Source organism: Propithecus coquereli, unplaced genomic scaffold (assembly GCF_000956105.1).
Source record: "Propithecus coquereli isolate 6110/MARCELLA unplaced genomic scaffold, Pcoq_1.0 Scaffold143, whole genome shotgun sequence".
Classification (NCBI taxonomy): Eukaryota; Metazoa; Chordata; class Mammalia; order Primates; family Indriidae; genus Propithecus; species Propithecus coquereli.
The window spans coordinates 1,012,778-1,033,600 of NW_012138636.1; the positions used below are offsets into that span (position 1 = coordinate 1,012,778).

At 37.5% G+C, this 20,823-nt stretch overlaps 1 protein-coding gene across 1 annotated transcript in view; it reads right to left on the reverse strand.

The window, feature by feature from the left end:
* The window catches only part of GABRA2 (gamma-aminobutyric acid (GABA) A receptor, alpha 2), a 189,496-nt gene that overhangs the window by 47,721 nt on the left and 120,952 nt on the right, over window positions 1-20,823 (reverse strand). Inside the window, exons 5-7 of the mRNA XM_012639890.1 lie at window positions 19,895-19,977; window positions 14,989-15,132; window positions 13,585-13,776 (exon numbers count right to left, since the gene is read on the reverse strand). Of these exons, the coding sequence (XP_012495344.1) occupies window positions 13,585-13,776; window positions 14,989-15,132; window positions 19,895-19,977 (419 nt within the window). The remainder of the gene's footprint in view (window positions 1-13,584; window positions 13,777-14,988; window positions 15,133-19,894; window positions 19,978-20,823) is intronic.

Consider the following 20,823-nt stretch of genomic DNA (forward strand, 5'->3'; position numbering starts at 1 on the left):
GATCTGTGGTTTGTGTCTAACATTAGTATCCAGAAAGTTCTCAGCCATTATTATCTCAAATATTTTCTTTGATTTGTTCTCACTTTCTCCTTTTTGTGACATTCCAACTATGAGTATGTTATAGCTGTTGAAATTTTAGCATAGTTCTGAATGTTTTGTTCTGTTTTGTTGCCATTGTTTGGTTTTTTATGCCTGAATTTCAGTTTGGGAATTTTTTAATGACCTATATAGAAGCTCACTGATTCTTTCCTAATAGTTAGGTTGAGTTTATTGATGAGCTCATTAAAGACACTCTCCATTTCTGTTACTGTGTTTTTTATTTCTTTAAGAGTTTCCATCTGTCTACTTACATTAGTCATCTCTTCTTGCATGTTGTGTACTTTTTCCACTCGTCTCATTAACATATTAATGATTACAATTGATCATATTTAATCTTTTTCAATTCCCTGTCCAATCATTCCGACATCTGTGTCATGGTTCTAAAGTTCGCTTTGTCTTTTCTATGTTTTTGTTTTTGCTTTTGTCATGCCTTGCAACTTTTTGTTGAGAACTGACCACATTGATTTGGGTAATAGGAATCCTTTATTATAGGATTGATGTTAATCATGCTAGGAGTTGGGCAGTGTTTAATATTTGCTACAGGATTCAAACTTCTGTAGCATTTTTGCTGTTGTCTTTCCCCTCTTGATTTTGGAAATCCCTAAGTTCTCTTTCTCAAAGAGAATACGTGTGTTGCAGTTCTTTCTGCTGTAAGCTACCGCTACTCTATTGCAGCCCTGTGGGTGTCGTGGTAAGGTGCAGGAAAGGGGGATTGTTTTATAATTTTCTGATTACATCTCAGTTTTCTAGTGGGCCTGTGTCTCAAGTTATAACCCTCACAAGTGTTTCTCAGCTCCCCTTATTCCCTTCTCTGCTGCATTCCTGGTCTGTGTCCTTGAAGCCCTGAGCCTGTTAACTGTGTGTTTTGTCTCCTCTGACCCCTCTTAAGTGAGACAGAAAAGCTAGAGGGGCTGGAAGGGGGGGGTGCCTTTCTACCAGCTGGAGTAAGGCTCTGGCCAGGTCTCTTCCCGGGAAGGCAGGTTTTTGTTATGGAGAAGCCTCTGGGTCTATTTCAGAATTATTACTCCTCCCTGCTCCTTCCCCTGCCATAGTCAAGATGGAATATTCTTTAGATCTTTACCTGAAAAACCTGGTAGGATTCTTGGCAGTGAAGTCCAGGAACATGTGGTGTCCCCATAAACCGTGGCCTCCAGGAGTTTCTTATGCCCAGCCCAGCCCACACTCATCTCCAGCAACCCACTGCAGTGCTCCTACCAGCCTACGGCTTCAGCAGCTTCACTTCTAGGTAAAAAGGTCTCGTCTGTGTCTCTCTGAATGTGCCTATTTGGGGTGGCAGTTTGTCACCTCTTATGAATGCAGCAAAAGTCTTTAATTTTCAGTTTGTTCAGCTTTGTCTTGTAAAGATAGGAGTGACAACCTGCAAGCTCTGCACATCTCAGCACTCAACCTGAAGCCCAGTGCGTTAATTTTAATACATGATTTTTTATATCTTTCCATGTTATTAGTTGGCTGTCTATTTTTTTTTTCTTCTTCTGCGTTTTTGGTTGTGTTCTGGGTAGTTGAGTTTGACAGATAATAAAAAAAACTGGGTAATAATTTATTAAGGTAATAATGAATAAAATGGGAAATCTTTGGGAATTAAAGAATGAGCTAATATCAGCAGATGACTGATACTCAACAGCACAAATTCACAAATCTCTGAATTTGGCCAGCATAATTAAATTTGAAACACAGATGCTCTAACAGTTCACTGTGTTCCTGCTAACTGAATCTTAAGAGGGGAACTTTGAAAACATAAAAATAAATTAAAAATGAATTCTAATATAATGTCAGAGGGTTGTTATAATATTACTGTCTACATCATTTTAAAATAACTTGTTAAAAAAAAGGAAAATTCAAGAAGTCAAACAGCATTTAATTACTATGCACCTGATTTATTCAATCAGTTTGCCTAATTCTCCCCACCTCCACTCTCAACTGGCTTGATTATATTTTTGGAAAAAAAACACGACCTATGAAATTTGGCCAAATGACTTAATGCTTTCACCACAGGCATAAACAAAATCATACTAAGATTAAAAGTAAGAAGAAAACTCATACTGTTACTCAAACTAATTTGACATCTAGGCATAGTTTTGCTGTTAAATTAGTAAGATGTCAAAATCCTTCATGGTCTAGATTGAAATTTATTTGAAATCAGTATGGATATGAACACACGCACACAGATACACACGTGGATATCAGGAACTCTGGGGTGGACCCTCACGCCGTGAGAATGAACTAATATTCCAATTCAGGTAGAATCCCTTTATGCTACCTGATAGCACCTTGCATATTTTCACAGCATAACACGTCATGATGTATCGTAATTGTTTACCTGCCTGTCTCCTCAAACACGCTGTAACCTCTGTGAGGATCTGTCTGTAGGGATCACATCTTTCTTGTTTACCGTTGTATCTGTAAGACCTAGAATAGTGCCTGACATCCATTTTCAGGTTGAATGAATAAATATAGTTTATGAAGCAAATACACCTATTTGTGTACATATGGACATAGTAATGCATGGGTATATTTGTGTTTGTTTTGGATTAAATACACCAATACATAAAAATAGGCTGATAGTAACTATTTTTTTTTTCAGAAGTCAATGACTAAGGAAATGTTACCTTGGAGGAGGTGGGATTAGAGAAATGTATGGTCATTGCAACACAGTTTTTAAACAAACATTTTACGTGCTCAATAGATAAAATGCATTTCATATATATATATATATACACACACACACACGTATCTTTTTCTTCCTAAGTGTTAGAACAGATACTAAGCTAAGCACCAACTAAAGACTAGTCTATGGTGTGAGCACGTAGGAAAACAGATAAGACAAGACGAAAGTATTTTTCCCCTTTCTCTCCTTCATTTAACAATTGTGCCTCATCATATCCAAGGGTAGGATGGCCTTGATATCAGAGACCTAGCTAGGCTTCCTTTTCCTTATTTCTCTGCCATTTTCAGGGTATCGCCCATGTCCTTGAGGTTCAGGAAGGCTTGCCAACACTGGTCTGCATTCCAGCAAGGGGAAAAGGGAAGGAGAGGCACATCCATTCACTTTAAGGGTATGTCCCTGAGCTGAAGGCAACAAACCAAAAATTATACACCTAATTTTACTCATGTCTCTTTGAGAATTTAGTCATATGGCCAGACATAGCTATATGGGAGGCAGACAAATGCAGTCTTGATTTGATGCACACAGCTAGAATCAAGACTTTATGATTCTGTAAATTATTAGGAGACAATACTCAAGGGCTGGTTATCTAGGTACTGACTGTGTCAACTGGCTCCAACCTGAGAGGAGAAGAAAGAAATGTTTTATATTGAATTATATCTAAAATTCCAAACTACCTAATATATACAGAACAAAACTCAACATACATCCACTGGTTTCCCGTAAGCCATGACAAGGTGCTTGCTATGCAAATGCAGCCTCAAGATAGTTCCCAAGTCCCACTTCAAAACAGTTTGGTCCTGTTTAAGTGGAAATCCCAAAGTCACTACTATTCCATGCACGTTTTATCTTTTGACGGTTCCTCTTTCACTCCCTCTGACACTGGTTTAACTGTTGGTCATCTACAAGTTATCCTATCACTCCTCCTTACTTTACTGCTCTCCCTTGACAATCTTTTATTCTCATTTCCTAACCTGCTCCCACAAAATTAAGATCCTCAAGGATGCATCTCATAAGCTCCAGAGTCCAATATCTGAATTAGCTCCACCTGTACTCCACAAAAATGTATTGAGCCTTTTTTATGACATTCATTTATTCATTAACAATGTATGCAGTCTACTATGTGCCGGTCACTTTGTTAGACACGATATGGAAACATGAATTGTATGCTTGGGGAGAATATAACCTACAGGAAGACGGAGATAATTGACAGGCAAGTTATACAGAAAGTATAAAAAGTAATAAAGTGTGGAGTGCTAGAGAAAGTATGGGGTGCTCTAAGGCTACTACCTAAAGGGTACCTATCCAAGACTTTGGAGTCAGAGGCGGCTTCCTGGAGGAAGTGATAAAGGAGATTTAAAGAGTCTGAGGAAGATGTTCAATGCAGAAAGAAACATGTTGCTAGGCTGGATACAGGTCAACAAAGCAAAAGGAGGAATTACAACAGGTGAGCCCTGGGGAGGCCTCGTGAAGGCAACAGTTGCAGTGCAGGGCCATGGAAAGGATTCATGCAGGAGGGGGTTATACAACTAGGTTTGAGTTTTAGAGACATCACTCTTGCCACCATGTGTAGAATGGGCAGAAGGAAGGTGAGGCCAGAGACAGGGAGACCAGAGAAATTTCATTCAATATACCGAGAAAGACGGGTCCCCTAGAAATCTCAAAATTTAAACATTCACTACTGAGTCTATGTCCTAAACCAAAACCTACTAAATCTTTCAAAATTCTCTACTGTAGAGAATAATAGTGCATTATCGAGTCATTCAAGTAGAAATCTAGGAGCACAGTCATCTCTTGGTACTTGTTGGGGGGTTAGTTCCAGGATGTCACCCCATGTATACAAAAATCCTCAGATGCTCGAGTCCTTATATAAACTGCCACAGTATTTGCATATAAATTACGCACATTCTCCCATATACTTTAAATCATCTCCAGACTACCTGATACCTAATACACTAAATACTATGTTAATAGTTGTTATACTGTATTGTTTAGTGACAAGAAAAAAAAGAGTGTGTATGTTCAGTACAGATGCAACTATCTATAATTTTTTTCAAATACTTTCGACTAGAGCTGGTTGAATCCATGGATGCAAAACCCATGGGTGCAGAGGGCCAGATGTATTCTGCGTGCCCACGCCTACCTTTCTCTCCCCCTCAGATTCACTGTCTTACATATTTTCTCTCCGTAGTATCTCAGAGATCTCTAACTCTCTCTCCACCAACATGCATTGTTCTAGTTCAGGTCTTCATTATTTCTTACCTGAATATGTCGATTATCTCTTAACTAGTCACCCTGTATCTACTTTCATCCCATTGCAATCTTTTTTGTCCAGGACTCCGCATAATGGTCTTCCCGAAACTCAAATGTGTCCATTTTACTTCTTTGTTAAAATACACTTCAAGTAGTTTCCACGGCCTTAGCGTGGGAAATGAGGCTGCGTGTGAACTGGACTCTACCTAACTGTGCTTACAAACACAGGACTCCCACGCCTGAGATACACCCGTCAATCATTTGCTGTGCTCCATATTGCTTTTGATAACTGTGTACCCTCTGCTTAGAATATGGCCTTTTCCATTATGCTCATCTGCAAAGCTTGACTTGATTTTTTCCCTGTGGGCTTCTCTGACTGCCTCAGACATACTTCTTTCCTTCTTCTATTTTTTTCTCCTTTACTCTTAGCTTATTTTGGCTTATTTCTCTCCAGCACCTATGATCTTTTCCTTCATTTATTTATATGCATGCCTGCCTCGTCCCTCCACGCTCTGAGCGGCTTGTGCTGTTTTGAAAATACCACCACCTGACCCGGCTTCTGGCAAAGGTACATACTCATTATCAGCTGGTTCACTGAAGGAAAGAATTTGTTTAAAAAATGTGAACAGGAACACTAGTGGACCACACTTACAGACTCCATAACAAAAAAAAAAATATGCAGTAAGAATATAGAAAGCTTTATAATGAAATAGAAGCTTAATCACAATATTGTAATTTTAAAGTTGTACAAATTAATACCGTTTGCACATAAATCACATATTTGTACCTTATTCCAGATAGAATAATAAAAACCATCACTCAGGAGCACTTATGATAGGCCAGGTCTTACGCTAAGAACTTTTCCATGTATTAATATGTGTAACCCACATAACACCCATGGGAGTTAGGTAGTATTATCCTCACGTACAAATGAGGAAATTGAGGCTTAGTGAAGTTTAGCACCTTACTGAAGGTCATACTGTTAGCAAGCAGTAGAGATGAGATACAAAGCCAGGAGACCCGACTCAAACGTCCATTCTCTTTACTACTAAATTATGCCGCTGAATCTACAAATCGGGTCTGCTTTCACAGTCACTTCTATATTTATATCATATATTTCTTGATATCATTAATCTAACCCTTATGTTTTACTGGTGAAGCCCCTAAGATATTTATAAATGTTAGAGTTACATTTTGCATTAAAGTGCTTAAATCGCTTTAAAAGTGGCTATGCACAGAGCAAAATGGGCTTTAAAAAGTCAGGGGAGAGTTTGTCTCTGCGAAAGCAACTATGTAACTTCACTAAGTTTCAGGCCCTTCCGCCATCTGCAAAATGGAAATGATATTTTTTGGGTTGTTGGGAGGAAAAAGTATGAGCATATATGCCTGGATATAGAGTTGCCCAACAAATGTTAAATTCTCTCCTCTCTCTTTCTCCCGCCTTTCTCTCTGAGCCTCAGTGACTATCTCTAAAATGGGCATTAGAATATGTATCTTATAGACTTCCAAACTTTAAATAATGTATGCAAATGCCCTATGTAAAACCTGTCAAACAGAGAGTTCTACAGATTCCCTATTATGTCATGATGCCCCCAAGCAAACTGTGGATAGACACCAAAAATCCAAAGCAAGGATGCAACAGTCCCATCTAGTGGTGGTTTAAGAAAAATCAAAAGATGCTTAGAGATTGTACAGTTTAAATGGCTGCCTACAAAGCCTTGGGCAATTAATTTTCTCATAGTTATTCATTTCCCACCTTCAGAAAGAATTTATTGTGGCTCCCATGGAAAGAGAAAGGTAGGCCTTGAACAGGATTTTCCTCTATTCTTCCATTGTTCCAACAAAGCACAGAATCTCTTCAGAGTTGATTCATGTATTTCTAATCTCATTAAACCCATCTCCTTCATGACTGAACCACTCTGTTCTGAGATTTCTAAGAGGATATGATTCAGCTTCTTAATTAGGAATAATTTGATAGCCTGATTCTATCAATGGATTCAGCAGTGTCATTATGACTCAAAATCAATCTCTTGCAAGAACAACCCATCAAATCATAACCTATTACATTTGATAAGTGATTTTCAAGAAATTTAGCATGGTTCACATCTAATCTCAAATGAAATCAATTGTGAGCCAGAGGTTCTACATTAAGGTAAGGCTGGATCTAAAATGGTCAAAAATGGCCTCCCAGGACTGTCTCTGGGACCCCTGGGATAAGGACCTCGTGTCCTTATCCAAGGAGGTCCGATCTGGTATGATGAGCACCACAGTTATAGTTTGATTTTATGAGTTTAAAATAAAGTAATATATTCAGAATAATGACAAGAAGGTGATAAAACATGAGGAGACTATATAGAGAACCCTATCCCATATAAATTCCCCATAGTTATCAAATCTTTTTTCTATTTCAACCTTGTAAATTGCATTGCCATAAAATTCAGGGGGACTGTTCAGATGTTAATAGCTTTGATGATTTCTTCTAACTCCTTGAGGTGATTTAACTCAGGAGATATGTTCTTTGTGATGAATAATGCATTATTAGAGAATTTTTATCACAAAAATGTCACCCAACTGGAAATCATTTGATAATTAATAATATCTATTCTTTTTTGAGATTTATAAAACTAGGAATAAATATGCATTCAAAACACTGCTGCAGTGAAAGTAAATCTTTCACTATTTAGTGATGACCTAAACCTGTATAAGTAGTAGAATAATCAGAGTAGAAAAGCCATTATACTCCAAATTTTTTTCAAAGCTCAAGAAAACAAAATCTATATTTCCAAAAAATAAAATTAACAAGGACAAAAAAAAAAACAAAAAAAACCTCTCCACTTGAAACACATATAAAGTTAGGAAGCTCTCCCAGATGAATTCCAAGAAAAAGTATATTATGGAGAAATCAGTTTATTGAATGTAGTCAAAGGCAGTAATCAAATTCTTCTCCTCAGATCTAATGACAAAGGTGATCCTATTATAAATAGCATTCCTGGGTTAACTAGGTTGACTTTGGTTAAAAATGCAGAATATGACAGCGGGTAATCTGAACTTGGAAAAGCCACTTTAATGGTGACAGCTTGTGCTGTAGAGCGAGGAATCTGAAATACTTCAATCAGCAGCTGCTGACAGTTACCCAGAAGAGTTCAAATCTAAACACACACCTCAAGTTCCGATCTAGGTTTGGTAAACTTGACTCTCAAACAGAAATTACCCATGTATGAAGAAATCACCTAGGATATGTCTGACTTCAAGATCAAAAAGAAAGGAAAATGCAGTCTGATGACTTCATCGTATAGTAAAAAGAGTGAAAGCATTCGAGTCAGAGAGGCCTAAGGTCAAATTCTTTGGTCCTGACCTGCTGTTTGATAATGGAGTAGCTCTCAACAGATCTGGGTCTCAGGGTCTCAATTTTCTTGTCTGAAAAGGGGGGATAATGCTATTTTCCTAACTGGGGATTTTTTTTCAGAATTGAGTAAATTTAAAGTGTCTAACACAGTGTACAGTATATAAAAGATAAATGTTATTTTTAATTTTTTCTCATCATCATTACTACACCGATTTCAGCATAGGAAGTGAGAGTTACCAGTTCTCATGACTTCTAATGGTCATAAAAGTGATATTTCCATTTCCTAATCAAAATCTAAAAATTTAAGAGACAATCACCAACAAAACAATAGCATAGACTTTTCAGTCTCCCCCATGTCCTTACTATAAGGAGATTATAATCCATTTCTAGCTATCAAGCTTAACTAGGCCACCTATATTCCCGAAACAACTTCTCAGCCTGCCTCTAGACGAGAATAACCAAAGCTTTCTAATTTTCCTTGCCATGCTTATTAATGTATTTTGCTTCAGTCCCTTTCCTAATTGGCAGTGATCTGACTGGGGCGGGACCGACAGCAGCAGGGAGTGGGGTGGCTGGTGGGCTGGCAGCTTGTGTCTGATCAGCATGAGCTGCCCTGTGCCAAAGCCACTTCTGGGATGCCAGGTGTGCCTCCTGTTAGCGCTCCGTCATCCATGCCTTGTGGAGGATAGGGATTTGGAACGAGTTTTTGCCCTGCACAGGCTGTCTGGTTTCCTAGCCTGCTACTACCCAGGCATTCTGCTCCCGCTAGTTTCCAATTAAAGCCATCTATGTCTCCTTCTAAGGCTACCCCAATTCTTTAGCCTGGACAAGCTGATGCTGCACTCATATGGCTCTCTGATTTTCTCCCTTTTTGCATTGGTTTGTTTTGCCCAGCTCTTCCGGAATGCCCTTTCCAATCTCTGCGTGCTCTGATCCATGGGCTGGCTGCAAATTCAGAAGTTCACAGGGACAAGGTAGGAACGATAAATGGGCAAGGTGGGTGAGCAACAGGGTGTGAAAATGTCTGTGGCAAACTAGACATTACATGTCTGAAGGGGACTGCTGCTATTCAGTCCCAGTCGAGGGCCACCAATGCAAGAACATGAACCCCTGTTTTACCAAATCTTCTGATTTTTCAAGTGTCTTTTTTTTACTCAATGGAAAATATTATATATACACAGACACTAATGCACACACATTCGTGTGTTTGTAATCTGTTTCGCTAGCTAGACAGCTAGCTATCATCATCCTTCAGGTCCCATGTAACTGGTATTCAAGAGCTAGTCAGATAAAGTAAAAGTAAGAAGTTGTCACATATAGGATTGTAGAACTGGAGATTATAAGCCCAGGCTAAAGGAATTTGAATTCAAAAGAGAAACACACACTAATGCACACCACTTGGATCCATAGTACATTCTACGGTATCCTTGACTCTCGGGAAACACTCAAACTTGCTGTTGAATAAATAAAGTTATATATTTACTTTAAGAAACCCTTTACACATACTGTTTCGTGGATGCCCTTGGCATCCCTACGAGGTCTACAGACACTATGTTTTACTTCTATTTACAGTGGAGAAAGTTTAGAGAGGTTACACAGTTTGCTCGAGACGGAAGTGGAGCAAGAACCGGACACAAGCTCCTTTGCGACATTATTTCAACCATGTAGTAAGTGCTCAATTGTGTTAGCTGTTTCATTATTAAAGGAAACACTTTAGTTCAGATCATAACCATCTCTTTAGTAAACTACAATAATGTCAATTTTAAGGAATTTTCTGCCCCCAAAATGACTGGTTTCTCAAAAGTAGTAACAGTATTCTATTTCTTCTACTGATTTCCTGACCACTTACAATACATAGCTGTGTCTCATACAACAGGTACCTACACCCACTTCCTGCATAACTTTCCAGAATTATATGAAGAAGTATGTTTTCCACTCGCCAATGACACTGAAACAAGGTATTTCTAACTTTAAGTAACTTGTTGGATATGCTGGGAGGGAGAAGGAATGCTCCAGGGTAGAACTAAATATTAAGACTTACCAGGAATTTGACAATGAGGAGGGAGAGAGGACAACGGGAAGGTAAGAACAGGAGAAAGCAGGTAGAATAGTAAAGACGATGTCAATGAAGGTGGCAGGTATATTGACAACTTAGAATGATAATCTGATAATTAGACATTTAATATTTGGTTTTATATGTACTGTATATATAATAAAGTGAATTATCAAAACAGAAGGTGGTTTTGGGAACCCCCAAAACTTAACAGCATCAGAATGATGGACTGTATTCCCTCTAAACTTTACAGTTGGCTAATCTATAGCAATGGAAAATTTTTTGGTGTACGCTTTTTGTCTATATAGATTTGGTCTTGCTAACTTAACTCCTGTTGAACTAATTAATGTATGTATGAATCTATCGCCTGTCTTAAAAAGGAGATATTAAAGTATGCAACATGCCTAGAATGTGTCTTGTCATAAAGTAGCTCCTCTGTTGTTCATAGTTTCATGTTAACAACATATTAATAATGACCCACCTGTCTCTCCAGCTACCTCAATCTTTCTCTTCTTCCAAATTTGGTATATACTCAGCTTCTTCCCTTTCCCTTGCATGCCCATTTCAATCTGATTTTACTCTCTAAAGCAACTTTTCTCACTTAATTCATTAGCATCAGTAACCTTTGACTAGTCAAATTCACTCAACGTGTTTTAGTCTTCTCTGCATGTATCTGAATCTATATAACTGAAATGGTTCTGTGTATTTGCATGATATTAAAATTCTCTCTTCCTTTTAGAACATTGCTGTCTCGTTTCCCTCATAATTTTCTGATCATGCCAATTAGTTCCTTGGTATTCTACAATTTTAATATTTTTTTAAGGATCCTGTCCTTTCATTTTATATTCACCCATATTCACCCTTTTAATTTATCTGGGAGATAAGTTCTAGATTTTAAAGTTCTATTATCTAGTTATGATTGCCATATTTATCAACACTTTCTTTTGGCCTACTAGACAAAGAACTTCAAAAATCCACATAACTCAAACTAATTCATTTTTCCTGCTTTTCCACTCTCTTCCTTTTATTACTACGTTATCCACTTAAAAACTAAAATTATCCTAAATTATTCCTTTTTCTGTAGTTGCTATGTATGTTCATCAAATCCATTGGTTCTCTTCCCCAAATATCCTTCCTATTCTTTTGAGAACCCTTCTAGTAGCCTCATAACTTTCCTCCCTGGCTCAGGTAATTTCTATCTTCCAATTCATCCTGTGCAAAAATGCCGTATCTTTCTAAGGTACAAATAGGTTCAGATTAATAGCTTTAGTTAGGCAAAATAAGTAAGTTCCACAGATCTACCATACAGCATAGTGCTTATGGCTAACAACACTGTAGTATACTTAAGTATCTTTATCCACACATCCCCACCCACCCCAATACTAATAAAGGGGGTGACAGGGAAGTTTGGGAGGGGACTGGATATGTCTGTGGCATTGACAGTGGTAATGGTTTCACATACTCATCGACTTGTATACATTAAATATAGATTCTTACATGTCATACTTCAATTATATATAGCATTTATTAAATGCCAGGCATTGTTTTGAGAGCTTTGCACATATAGTGGCTTTGCTATATAGACTATATAGCATAAAGGTACATTTTAGTAACATGGCCTAAAAGGCCCTTCTCATTGTGAACCAAAATAAAATCTTAAGCCCCCCTGGCTGACTGAATGGGCCTCCTCTTGGCCAAGGGGACCCCCCCCCAGAAAAACCTTGAAGCTGAGTTGCTGGCCACGAGGAGGTCAGACACTTCTCATAATGTCCCTCTCCCCTTTTGGAGATATTTTTTGAAACAATAAGATACCAGACAATTAACAGGCCTAAGGCCATGCAAGGCAAAGTTAAAGCACATCTGCAGGCCATCAATTTACTTGACAGATCTCTTGAGTTTAGGTAAATGTCCAGTGACTGATTAACAGACATCTTTACCTTCAATTAAAACATGCCAAGCCTTGAGACAAAGCTTCATTGGTTTCACCAATTACAAGTCAAAGAATCTTTAACCCACCTGTAAGGCCCTACTTCAAGATGTCCTGCCTTTTCAGGCCAAACCAATGTACGCACTCCACGTATTGACGTAGGATCTTAGGTGTAACTCCTTTTTAAATTATTTTACACAGTTTGGGTTTTTTTTTTTTCCATTAACATCATGTAGGCCTCTAATGCTATTTCTATCTGTATTTCCAAACAGCTCCTCATCACTGAACATACCATGCTCTTCCATCCCTCAATCTACCCTTTTGGGCTAAGATGGGTCTGAGAAACTTTTGTCTAGTCTTGTATCAAATGTTAAAAATGTTAACTCGGCTATTTGCTCAATTAGTTCTAGAGAGGATGCACGCTGATATTTTCTGTGACAACTTGTATCTGTCTCTTTCTTGTGCTGTCATTCTTTCTGCTGCCGTCGACTATACTACACTAATTGAATGCAAGGGCTGTATTTTATTTGTTTTTGCATCTCTAGGGCCTATTGTAATACCTGACAGAGTAGGTTCTAAATTCAGTGAGTGGTCCAAACACACAAAAGTAACCTACTTTATTACAAAATGTGTTCAGACTAATTCATGTATCCAAAAAGCAGTAATAAAACTCAAGAAAATAAACTTCATTATTAAATACAATAATGGAATGAACAACACACCTCTCTCTTTCTCCCTCTCTCTCATTTAAAGTACTAAGATCATCTTTCTTCATCTCGAAACAAAACCAAAATAAACACAGAAAGCCTGGAAAAATGGTATTCCATACTCCAAATTTAAAAATTCCCCTGCCTGCTTCTAATCATGAAAATCAAACACCCTAATGGAAGTGAATGAGGTCTTCCTCCCTCTGTCTGTTCTTCATCTAAACACAGAAAACCTAGAAATATGATAGTTATACTGTAAATTAAAACCTTTAAGAAAACTCTCCTTCTACTAACATGGAGAAAAATGTTGATGAGACATATTTAACAGAAAGAAAATGGGATGTATTTCCAGAATAGTTAAGGACCGCTTATATTCCTTATTAACAAAGTGACACTATGTTACCTCTCTGGGCCTCAGTTTCCTCATCTGTAAGGTAAAAACAATCCTCCCTGTCCACATACCATAAAATATTGGCGTGAGGATCAGCAGAGATAATGCTTTTGAGAGTACGTTACGAAACGCGACGTGCTGTACGACAGCACGAATCCACTCACCAAACACAGTCCTCGCAGGCACAGACTCTCTGTTGAGCCAGAACGACACTTGGGAGAGAATGACAGTCATGATGCAAGGCAGGTACGTCTGAATCACAAAATACCCGATTTTTCTTTTCAAGTGGAAATGAGCTGTCATTACGGTATATTCACCTGGAAGAAAAATTTAAGAAGCTTAAGAAACTGTTACAGTCAACAGTTAGAACATTTTAGAAACAGAAGAGATTAGATACAGAACAGACCCTGATTTTTTAAAAAAGAATTTATCACATACAATCTCACGACACTTACATTACCTTTAAATGCTTCATTAGCAAGAGTATTTAAAAAAACGTATCAAGAGACTTGCAGTGCACGTCCCATGATATGGTACAGGCTGAATAACTCTTATCCAAAATTCTCAGGACCAAAAGTGTTTCAGATTTTGGATTTATTTTAGATTTTGGAATATTAGCAGCATCCCTAATTCTAAAATCTGAAACCTGAAATGCTACAATGAGGATTTCCTTTGAGTGTCATGTCAGCACTCAAAAAGTTTCAGATTTTGGGATTCGAGATGCTCAACCTGTATTAGTTTTTTTTTTTTTCCCTTGGCCAACCTGCTGACCAAGGGAATTCAAGTTGATAAATCCTATCTGTCTGTGGATTATTTTACTTGCTGAGGACCCTCATTCCCCCTGGCATCAACCTCCAGTGCCTGTTCTGATCGTTCTGGCTCTTCAGCATGCCGACTGCCGGCCACATCTCCAAGACCGGTCTTCCCGCCCACTTTTCACCCCACTGTCAACACCGAATTTCTCATTGTCATCTGTTCTAATTTGCTTCAGTCACTTCTGTCTTATCTCCATCCCTACCACCTTTCTGCTCCCTGGAATTTAATTATTTCCAGATAGAAGATAATTAGTCCACGCAGCTTTTTTTTTTTCCTTAAGATGAGGGTGGCCCTTAAAGAGGCAATCAGCTTTCCGAACATGCCAGTAGCAATTACCCAAAAATCTACAGTCAAATAATCATAAATTATCCAGAGTACGGGGAAAAGAATTAGAAAACTAGGGAAATTGTCACTTGTTTGAAGGTAAATGTTGAAATTGGCCTGAGAAGACACACACTTTTTGAATACACAGTATATTTCTCAAACTTTAATGGGAATATGAATTTCCCTGGAATCTCGTTAAAATGCAAACCCTTCTTTAGTAAGGGTTGGGGTCTAAGATTCTGCATGTCTAAAAGCTCCCAAGCACAATCTATGCTGCTGTTTTTTGGACCTTAAGAGCAAAAGTTTTTAAGCAATCTGACACATTTCCAATCACTTTAACCCGTTAATATTCTCAGGCACTGTCTTTTCTCCAGACTCGTTTTACTAACCTGTACTGGATTTAATTGTCTCCTTCCCAACTGATTGGCCCAGCAGGTCGTATTGATTTAACCTGGAGCCGTCGGGCGCAACCTCTACCGAATCAGACGCGTTGTAAGTCCAAATGTAAGTGACCTCTGAGGTCGTATACGCATCTGCAGGAAATCAGAAAATTTAAGCACTTTAGTAAGAATCAATAAACTGCTACCTCAAAAAAGTTGTGTATTTCACAGAATTACTGTTTACTGAAAAAATTTAATACTTAAAGATCACATTTCTAGGGCAAAAATATGCACTTTGAATTTATTTGAATATGAGGGATGTGAAACAAACAAAGATAATCATGACCAGGAACGGATTTTCACTGCAACCACTTTATATTAAATATCTCTTTAGAGTCTGCAAAAGTCACTGGGCCTTGAGATGGTTAGAACATCGCCTTTAGTCTCACGGTGGCACAGGAAGATATCGTGGCAAACAGGTCCCGAATGCCCAAAGTCCAGTTAAACGGTCTGTTCAGAAATCGCTCACAAAATAAAAATCATAATCCAAAATTACATTGCTTTTTGGACATAAAAGTACCCTAGTTAAGAGTTAAATGTCTTAGCTATCATGACATTTCATTAGACGAAAAAAACGATTATTGCAGAACATGTAAAATAAATTAGATCAGTATAGTTGTATCAAGTTGCAAATCCTTTTAGAATCTGTTTATTTTTTATATTAATCACTGCACACAGAGCATACCAGTTAAATTGTGGACTGGCAGGAAGAGGCAAAACACATACAGACAAGAAATAACTCCCTGATTTATTGGCCAAGGATGCAGAACTTAGCAGAAGTGAAATTGTAAGGTTTGCTCCAGGCGGGAACCCGAGAAGTACGTATAGGACAGAATGTGGTTAATGCAAAAACTTAGATTTACAACATCTAGGGATTCTCTAGACTCCTGTGGCTATTGTTTTACAAATCTGACAGACAGCTGCAGCCAGCATTCCTTTCCAGACCCACACAGGGACAAAGTTTACCCCTCCCCATAAGGAGGGCTGGGTCAGGGTCCTTAGGAGCTGGTTGTTTGAAAAAGAATTAATTACAAGCAGCTGTTCTGGCCCAGTTACTTACTCCCCTCCCCGCCACCGCCACCGCCGAGAAACCCTCTGTAAAACCCAAGGCCTCCCCTTTTCTCTCCTGGATGCTCTTTGGCCTCCACCCATCTGCACCCAGATGCTCAAAATAAACAGCATTTTGCTACACGAGGCTTCGTGTGTCTCTCTCTCAGCTCCGAACCTAACAGAAATGACTTCAGAGCTGGTGCACAGGTGACATATCTAGGCTTAGCCTCTCCCTGGCACCGGCACGTCCCCTGTATGTCCCGTTGGGGAACAGCCGGCTTCTCCACGCAGGCAGAGTCCCTCCACACTTGAATAAACAGGTAATTCTTGCTACGCTATTGACATTTTGCAGAACTTCCATACACTTTTACTCATGGGACTGTTTGAACATATTAGTTACTCCCAGCTTTGAGCAAAACTCAACATCAGAGTCACATTTTCAACTGAGGGAGAGAAAGGGCCAGTAGTCTCTGGTGCCTCCAGCTCTCCAGGACACTGGAAATCTCATTTCTCTGCCATCTATAAATTTTTTAGTTTTAATACCACTGTGCTGTGGTGGTCCTGATTCTGAACTTGATCCAAAGTCTATGATCACAAATCAGTTTCCACCCAAGCATCGGTAATAATAAGGTGAAGGTTTATGAGTTTGTGTCTTTTAATGACATACTGCATAATGTTACTGGGTTTTCTGAATGTTGCTAGGAAATGTTAATATCAGCAAAATGCTGGTTTCTTTATAGATACATTCACTTACATCCACAAGTAAATTATATTATGTGAAACAATTTTTGAAATAGGATGCTAAAAATATATTTTAATAGCAGAGAAATATTCATGTTTGAATATGAATAAATTCTGAGGTCTCATTAACTTCAATTCATTAATCATTAATGATTCTACTGAGAATATTAAATAACACTTAAATAAATAACTCATTTAAATAAGTGGCTTATTTTGTTTCCCCTATGAATACATATCCTGGCCCTCTCTTCAATAAAATTTCAAATGGCACAGAATTTAATAGACACAAAAAGATACATCACTAGTGCTACTTTATATCAGAAGGGCCTCACAATCCTCCATAGCCCTGAATCTTAATAAATTATGAAGTTTTTTTAAGTTTAATTACACCATTTTTGAATTATGATGTTACTTTTAAACATAAATAAGAGAAAATAAAACTCTATAGAAGTGATGCCATTTTAAATAAATTAATGAGAGACTGATAGGCAGGGACTCCATCTGATTCATGTCTATACTTCTAGGACCTGGTACAGTGCCTGATACACAGGAAAAATAAATTCTCAGTTCATGCTTCCCAGATTAATAAACAAACATAATATTTTAGCTATGGTATTTAATGTTGTAGAAGACGCAAATCTGGAGAAAAGCTGATAATTTAAAGAAAATGACTGATTCTTCACAAGTCTTTTAAAAAAGCAACTACTGCATTTCATTAGTTACATGGGAACATGGTTTTTAGATTCTGTGTATGATGAAGCAACATGTAGCAGAAAGTCACGCAATGCAGATTCGGGCCTCTCTCTGATGCACTAACACACACATAAACCAGGAGGTCACCACAGAGTTTCCCCACTAAAGTCCCAAAGGAGAGAAGGTCAGCTTTACAAAATTAATTATAAATCCCGCCTCTACATTAGGTTGTCATTAAATAATTTTATCTAATTCTGCTAAATAATCCATTTTTCAGTCCTACACTGCATTAAACAGATGCATACTGACTGATTCTTAGCACTTGTTTAACCAAGAAAACACTCCTGAATCATTTTTAACTATTAATTTTTAGCCCAAAAGACAATTTAAAATTTCTTTGGGGCCAATGAACAGATTATCCTTAGACTGCCATTCGGGAATTTTTAAACTAAGCCAAAATAATAAGAAAAAATATGAAGGTATGAGTTAATAGGAATAAAACAAAACATGACTGTCAAGTTTCAAATCGTACACATATAGAAAAGATGCTTCTTGAATTTGAGGACAATGATGAAGTTCCAGAAATTCAATCTTTTTTTGGGGGGTGGTGCTTTTAAGTAAGAGGGATAAATTGCTAGAAGAAAAAGTCATGGATGCTTCTGTCAAACTTTTTTGTGCCAACATTTTAAGGTTTGGTTTGGCTTGTTGGTATAATACTCCACACTGGTGTTCATATTTTTAACACTTACGCATCAAGCACCTACCATGAGCAAGAAAAAAATAAAAGAATATACAAATTGCTTATTCAGTGGATCAGAAAATAGAAAGCAAAATAGATAATAATTACTTAAACAGAGAATGCCTAATAAACTCTGTGTGTTGCTCATATCACCTCTAGATACAGAAAATTATATTCTCGATCATGTGAGATTCCACTACTCCATGGATGCACTAGAAGGGATTTTTAAATTTCATTTAAAATATTTTCAAGGACATTTATTTCTAGAATTGAGACATCACATCATTTATATTTGACGCCTTAATGACAATACCTTGTCCACTAAAAAAAACTGTCTTTCCTTCCTGCATCATTATTACGTCTTGAATAGATCCTTTCTTTAGTATCGAGGCTTTTCAATTTTTCCTTTAATACCACTTAAGCAATGCGAATAAGTCTCCCTTTGCTGCATCTGCTGTGGTTTTCTCAGCGTCATGTTTACTTTGTATAACAAGACTGACTATCATCTTAAATAAAGCTGGAAGAAATGGCGGTACCGAAGTGATGGTTTCTATGACAATAAAATAAGGCTTTGTGGTTAAACAAAGAGAAGATTCTCAAAGAGAATTGAGGACTGACACCTTTTGTAAGAACAAATAAGACTGAACTTCTCATTCCCCAAAAACTGTGATCAAGATAATGAGAGAGCTTCGCATTTATATTAGCCATCATTCTTCCCTTTCCTTTGTCTGTTACAGTGTGAAGAGAAGGCATTTCTATTCAAGAGAGAATAAAAAGTCAAAAGTCACCCAAAAGGCACAAAGATGAGGGTGTCAGAAAGAGCACAGTCTGCAAAAAGGTCAGGTGAGGGGACACACTCACCCAAGAGGGAAGCTGCTTAGCTGTGTTCACAGGAATTTATTCTGAACCTGTCTGGAAAGCCCTGTGGGCCCAGGGAGATGACTTGACCTTCCCCCTTTTCAATTATTCCGGAAGTGTGAATGCTTCTGCCTGACACACAAGAAATAACCCCGGCGACCTAAAGAATGGCCAGCGGCACACAGCCTTTTCTGAAATGTTCCGTGTACACAGAAAGTGTCTGCATGTAGCACTCAGCTACATCATCGCCTTCAAATTTATTTTAAGAAAGAAAAAAATAAATTCCTCCTATTACCTAGACCGTGGAGAGATAATTGCACAGACTCTGCTTCTGTGCTTGCCATTTGCCAACAGGCTGATTGCCACTTTAATAAACAATAGAATCCGTCCTTTAGAATTCATTCTTAGTTGATTAAAAAAACCATATATTTTGCATTTTCATGTTCTAGGGCTTAGGAAAGAAAGTAAGTTAGAGTCCCAACCTTCAAGGAACTCCTGGTCTAATTTTACACATGTACTAAAACACATCATGTTCTTTATTAGCAGTAAAATAAGTGATAATTTAAACACCATGATTAAAATATAATGATATTTGAGAGAACCACAGGGCTAGCCAGTTAGCTCCTTGAGGGCAATCAGCATGTCTTTTACTTCTGTATCTTAAAGGGCAAATATTTAGAATTCCGTAATAGAAGAAACTACACAACTGAGCCATGCTGCTGACTACCCCTGATATTAGCAACACAAAACATGTATCTCCATTCCTGTACTTACAGCTGCCAAATTTCAGAGGGCATGAATGAGCATCCATAGGAAAATCCTCCAAGTGCATTGGACATTCAGCTTGAACTGTAAGCCTAAAAGTCAAAAGTCCACTCTTTGTTTAAGTAAATTGGCAAGTCAAGAAAAATCACTTGTCATTATTGTCAATGGGCACTGCATCTGACTGTATTGCAAGATTCAGAGAGAGGCAGAATGAATAGCCACGCTTCGGTTTTAGGCAATGGCCATTTAGTATTAAGTCCTTAAGATATTTTTCTTTAAATATTATAAATAGCATTATTGCATAATTCATTAGCTTTATTGCATATTTCAATAGCATTATTGTATGTAAATAGTATTACTGTCCCTTCTTAAATAACTTTCATAACTGAAATCCAGCACTTATCTTATGAATATCCTATTGATAACATAATGATAATTAGGGTAACATAAGGATAATGACAATTATCCTATTGATAACATATCAAATACCTGGAATACATTTATCTATCTATATATAATGCTGATGACAGTTACCCATGCCTTAAATCTTTTATTAAACAATTCAACTTTGGATTCTGCATCACTTTACTAGATTTGTGATTTTTTTTTTCTTACATAGTACAGGTGACTTATTTTGCATGATTAATTCATGAGCATAGTTAAAATGCAATAGTTGTTAGGATCAACACCTGGTTATTTCTTTAGATAATTTCATTAGAGTTGAGTCAAATGAAACGAATGCTGTATGATAATTTTCATTTACAAAATTGGAATTTTATATGACTCAATCTAAAACATGTTTATAGTATCCAATCTACTTGTCTTATTAAATAAAGCCTATATCTCTGATTTTTAAACACATTTTTCTTTAGAGTAACTTCATAAGGAGGATTAAAATACATTTAAGTAAAACCCTGCTTAAAATCACTTAAAATTGT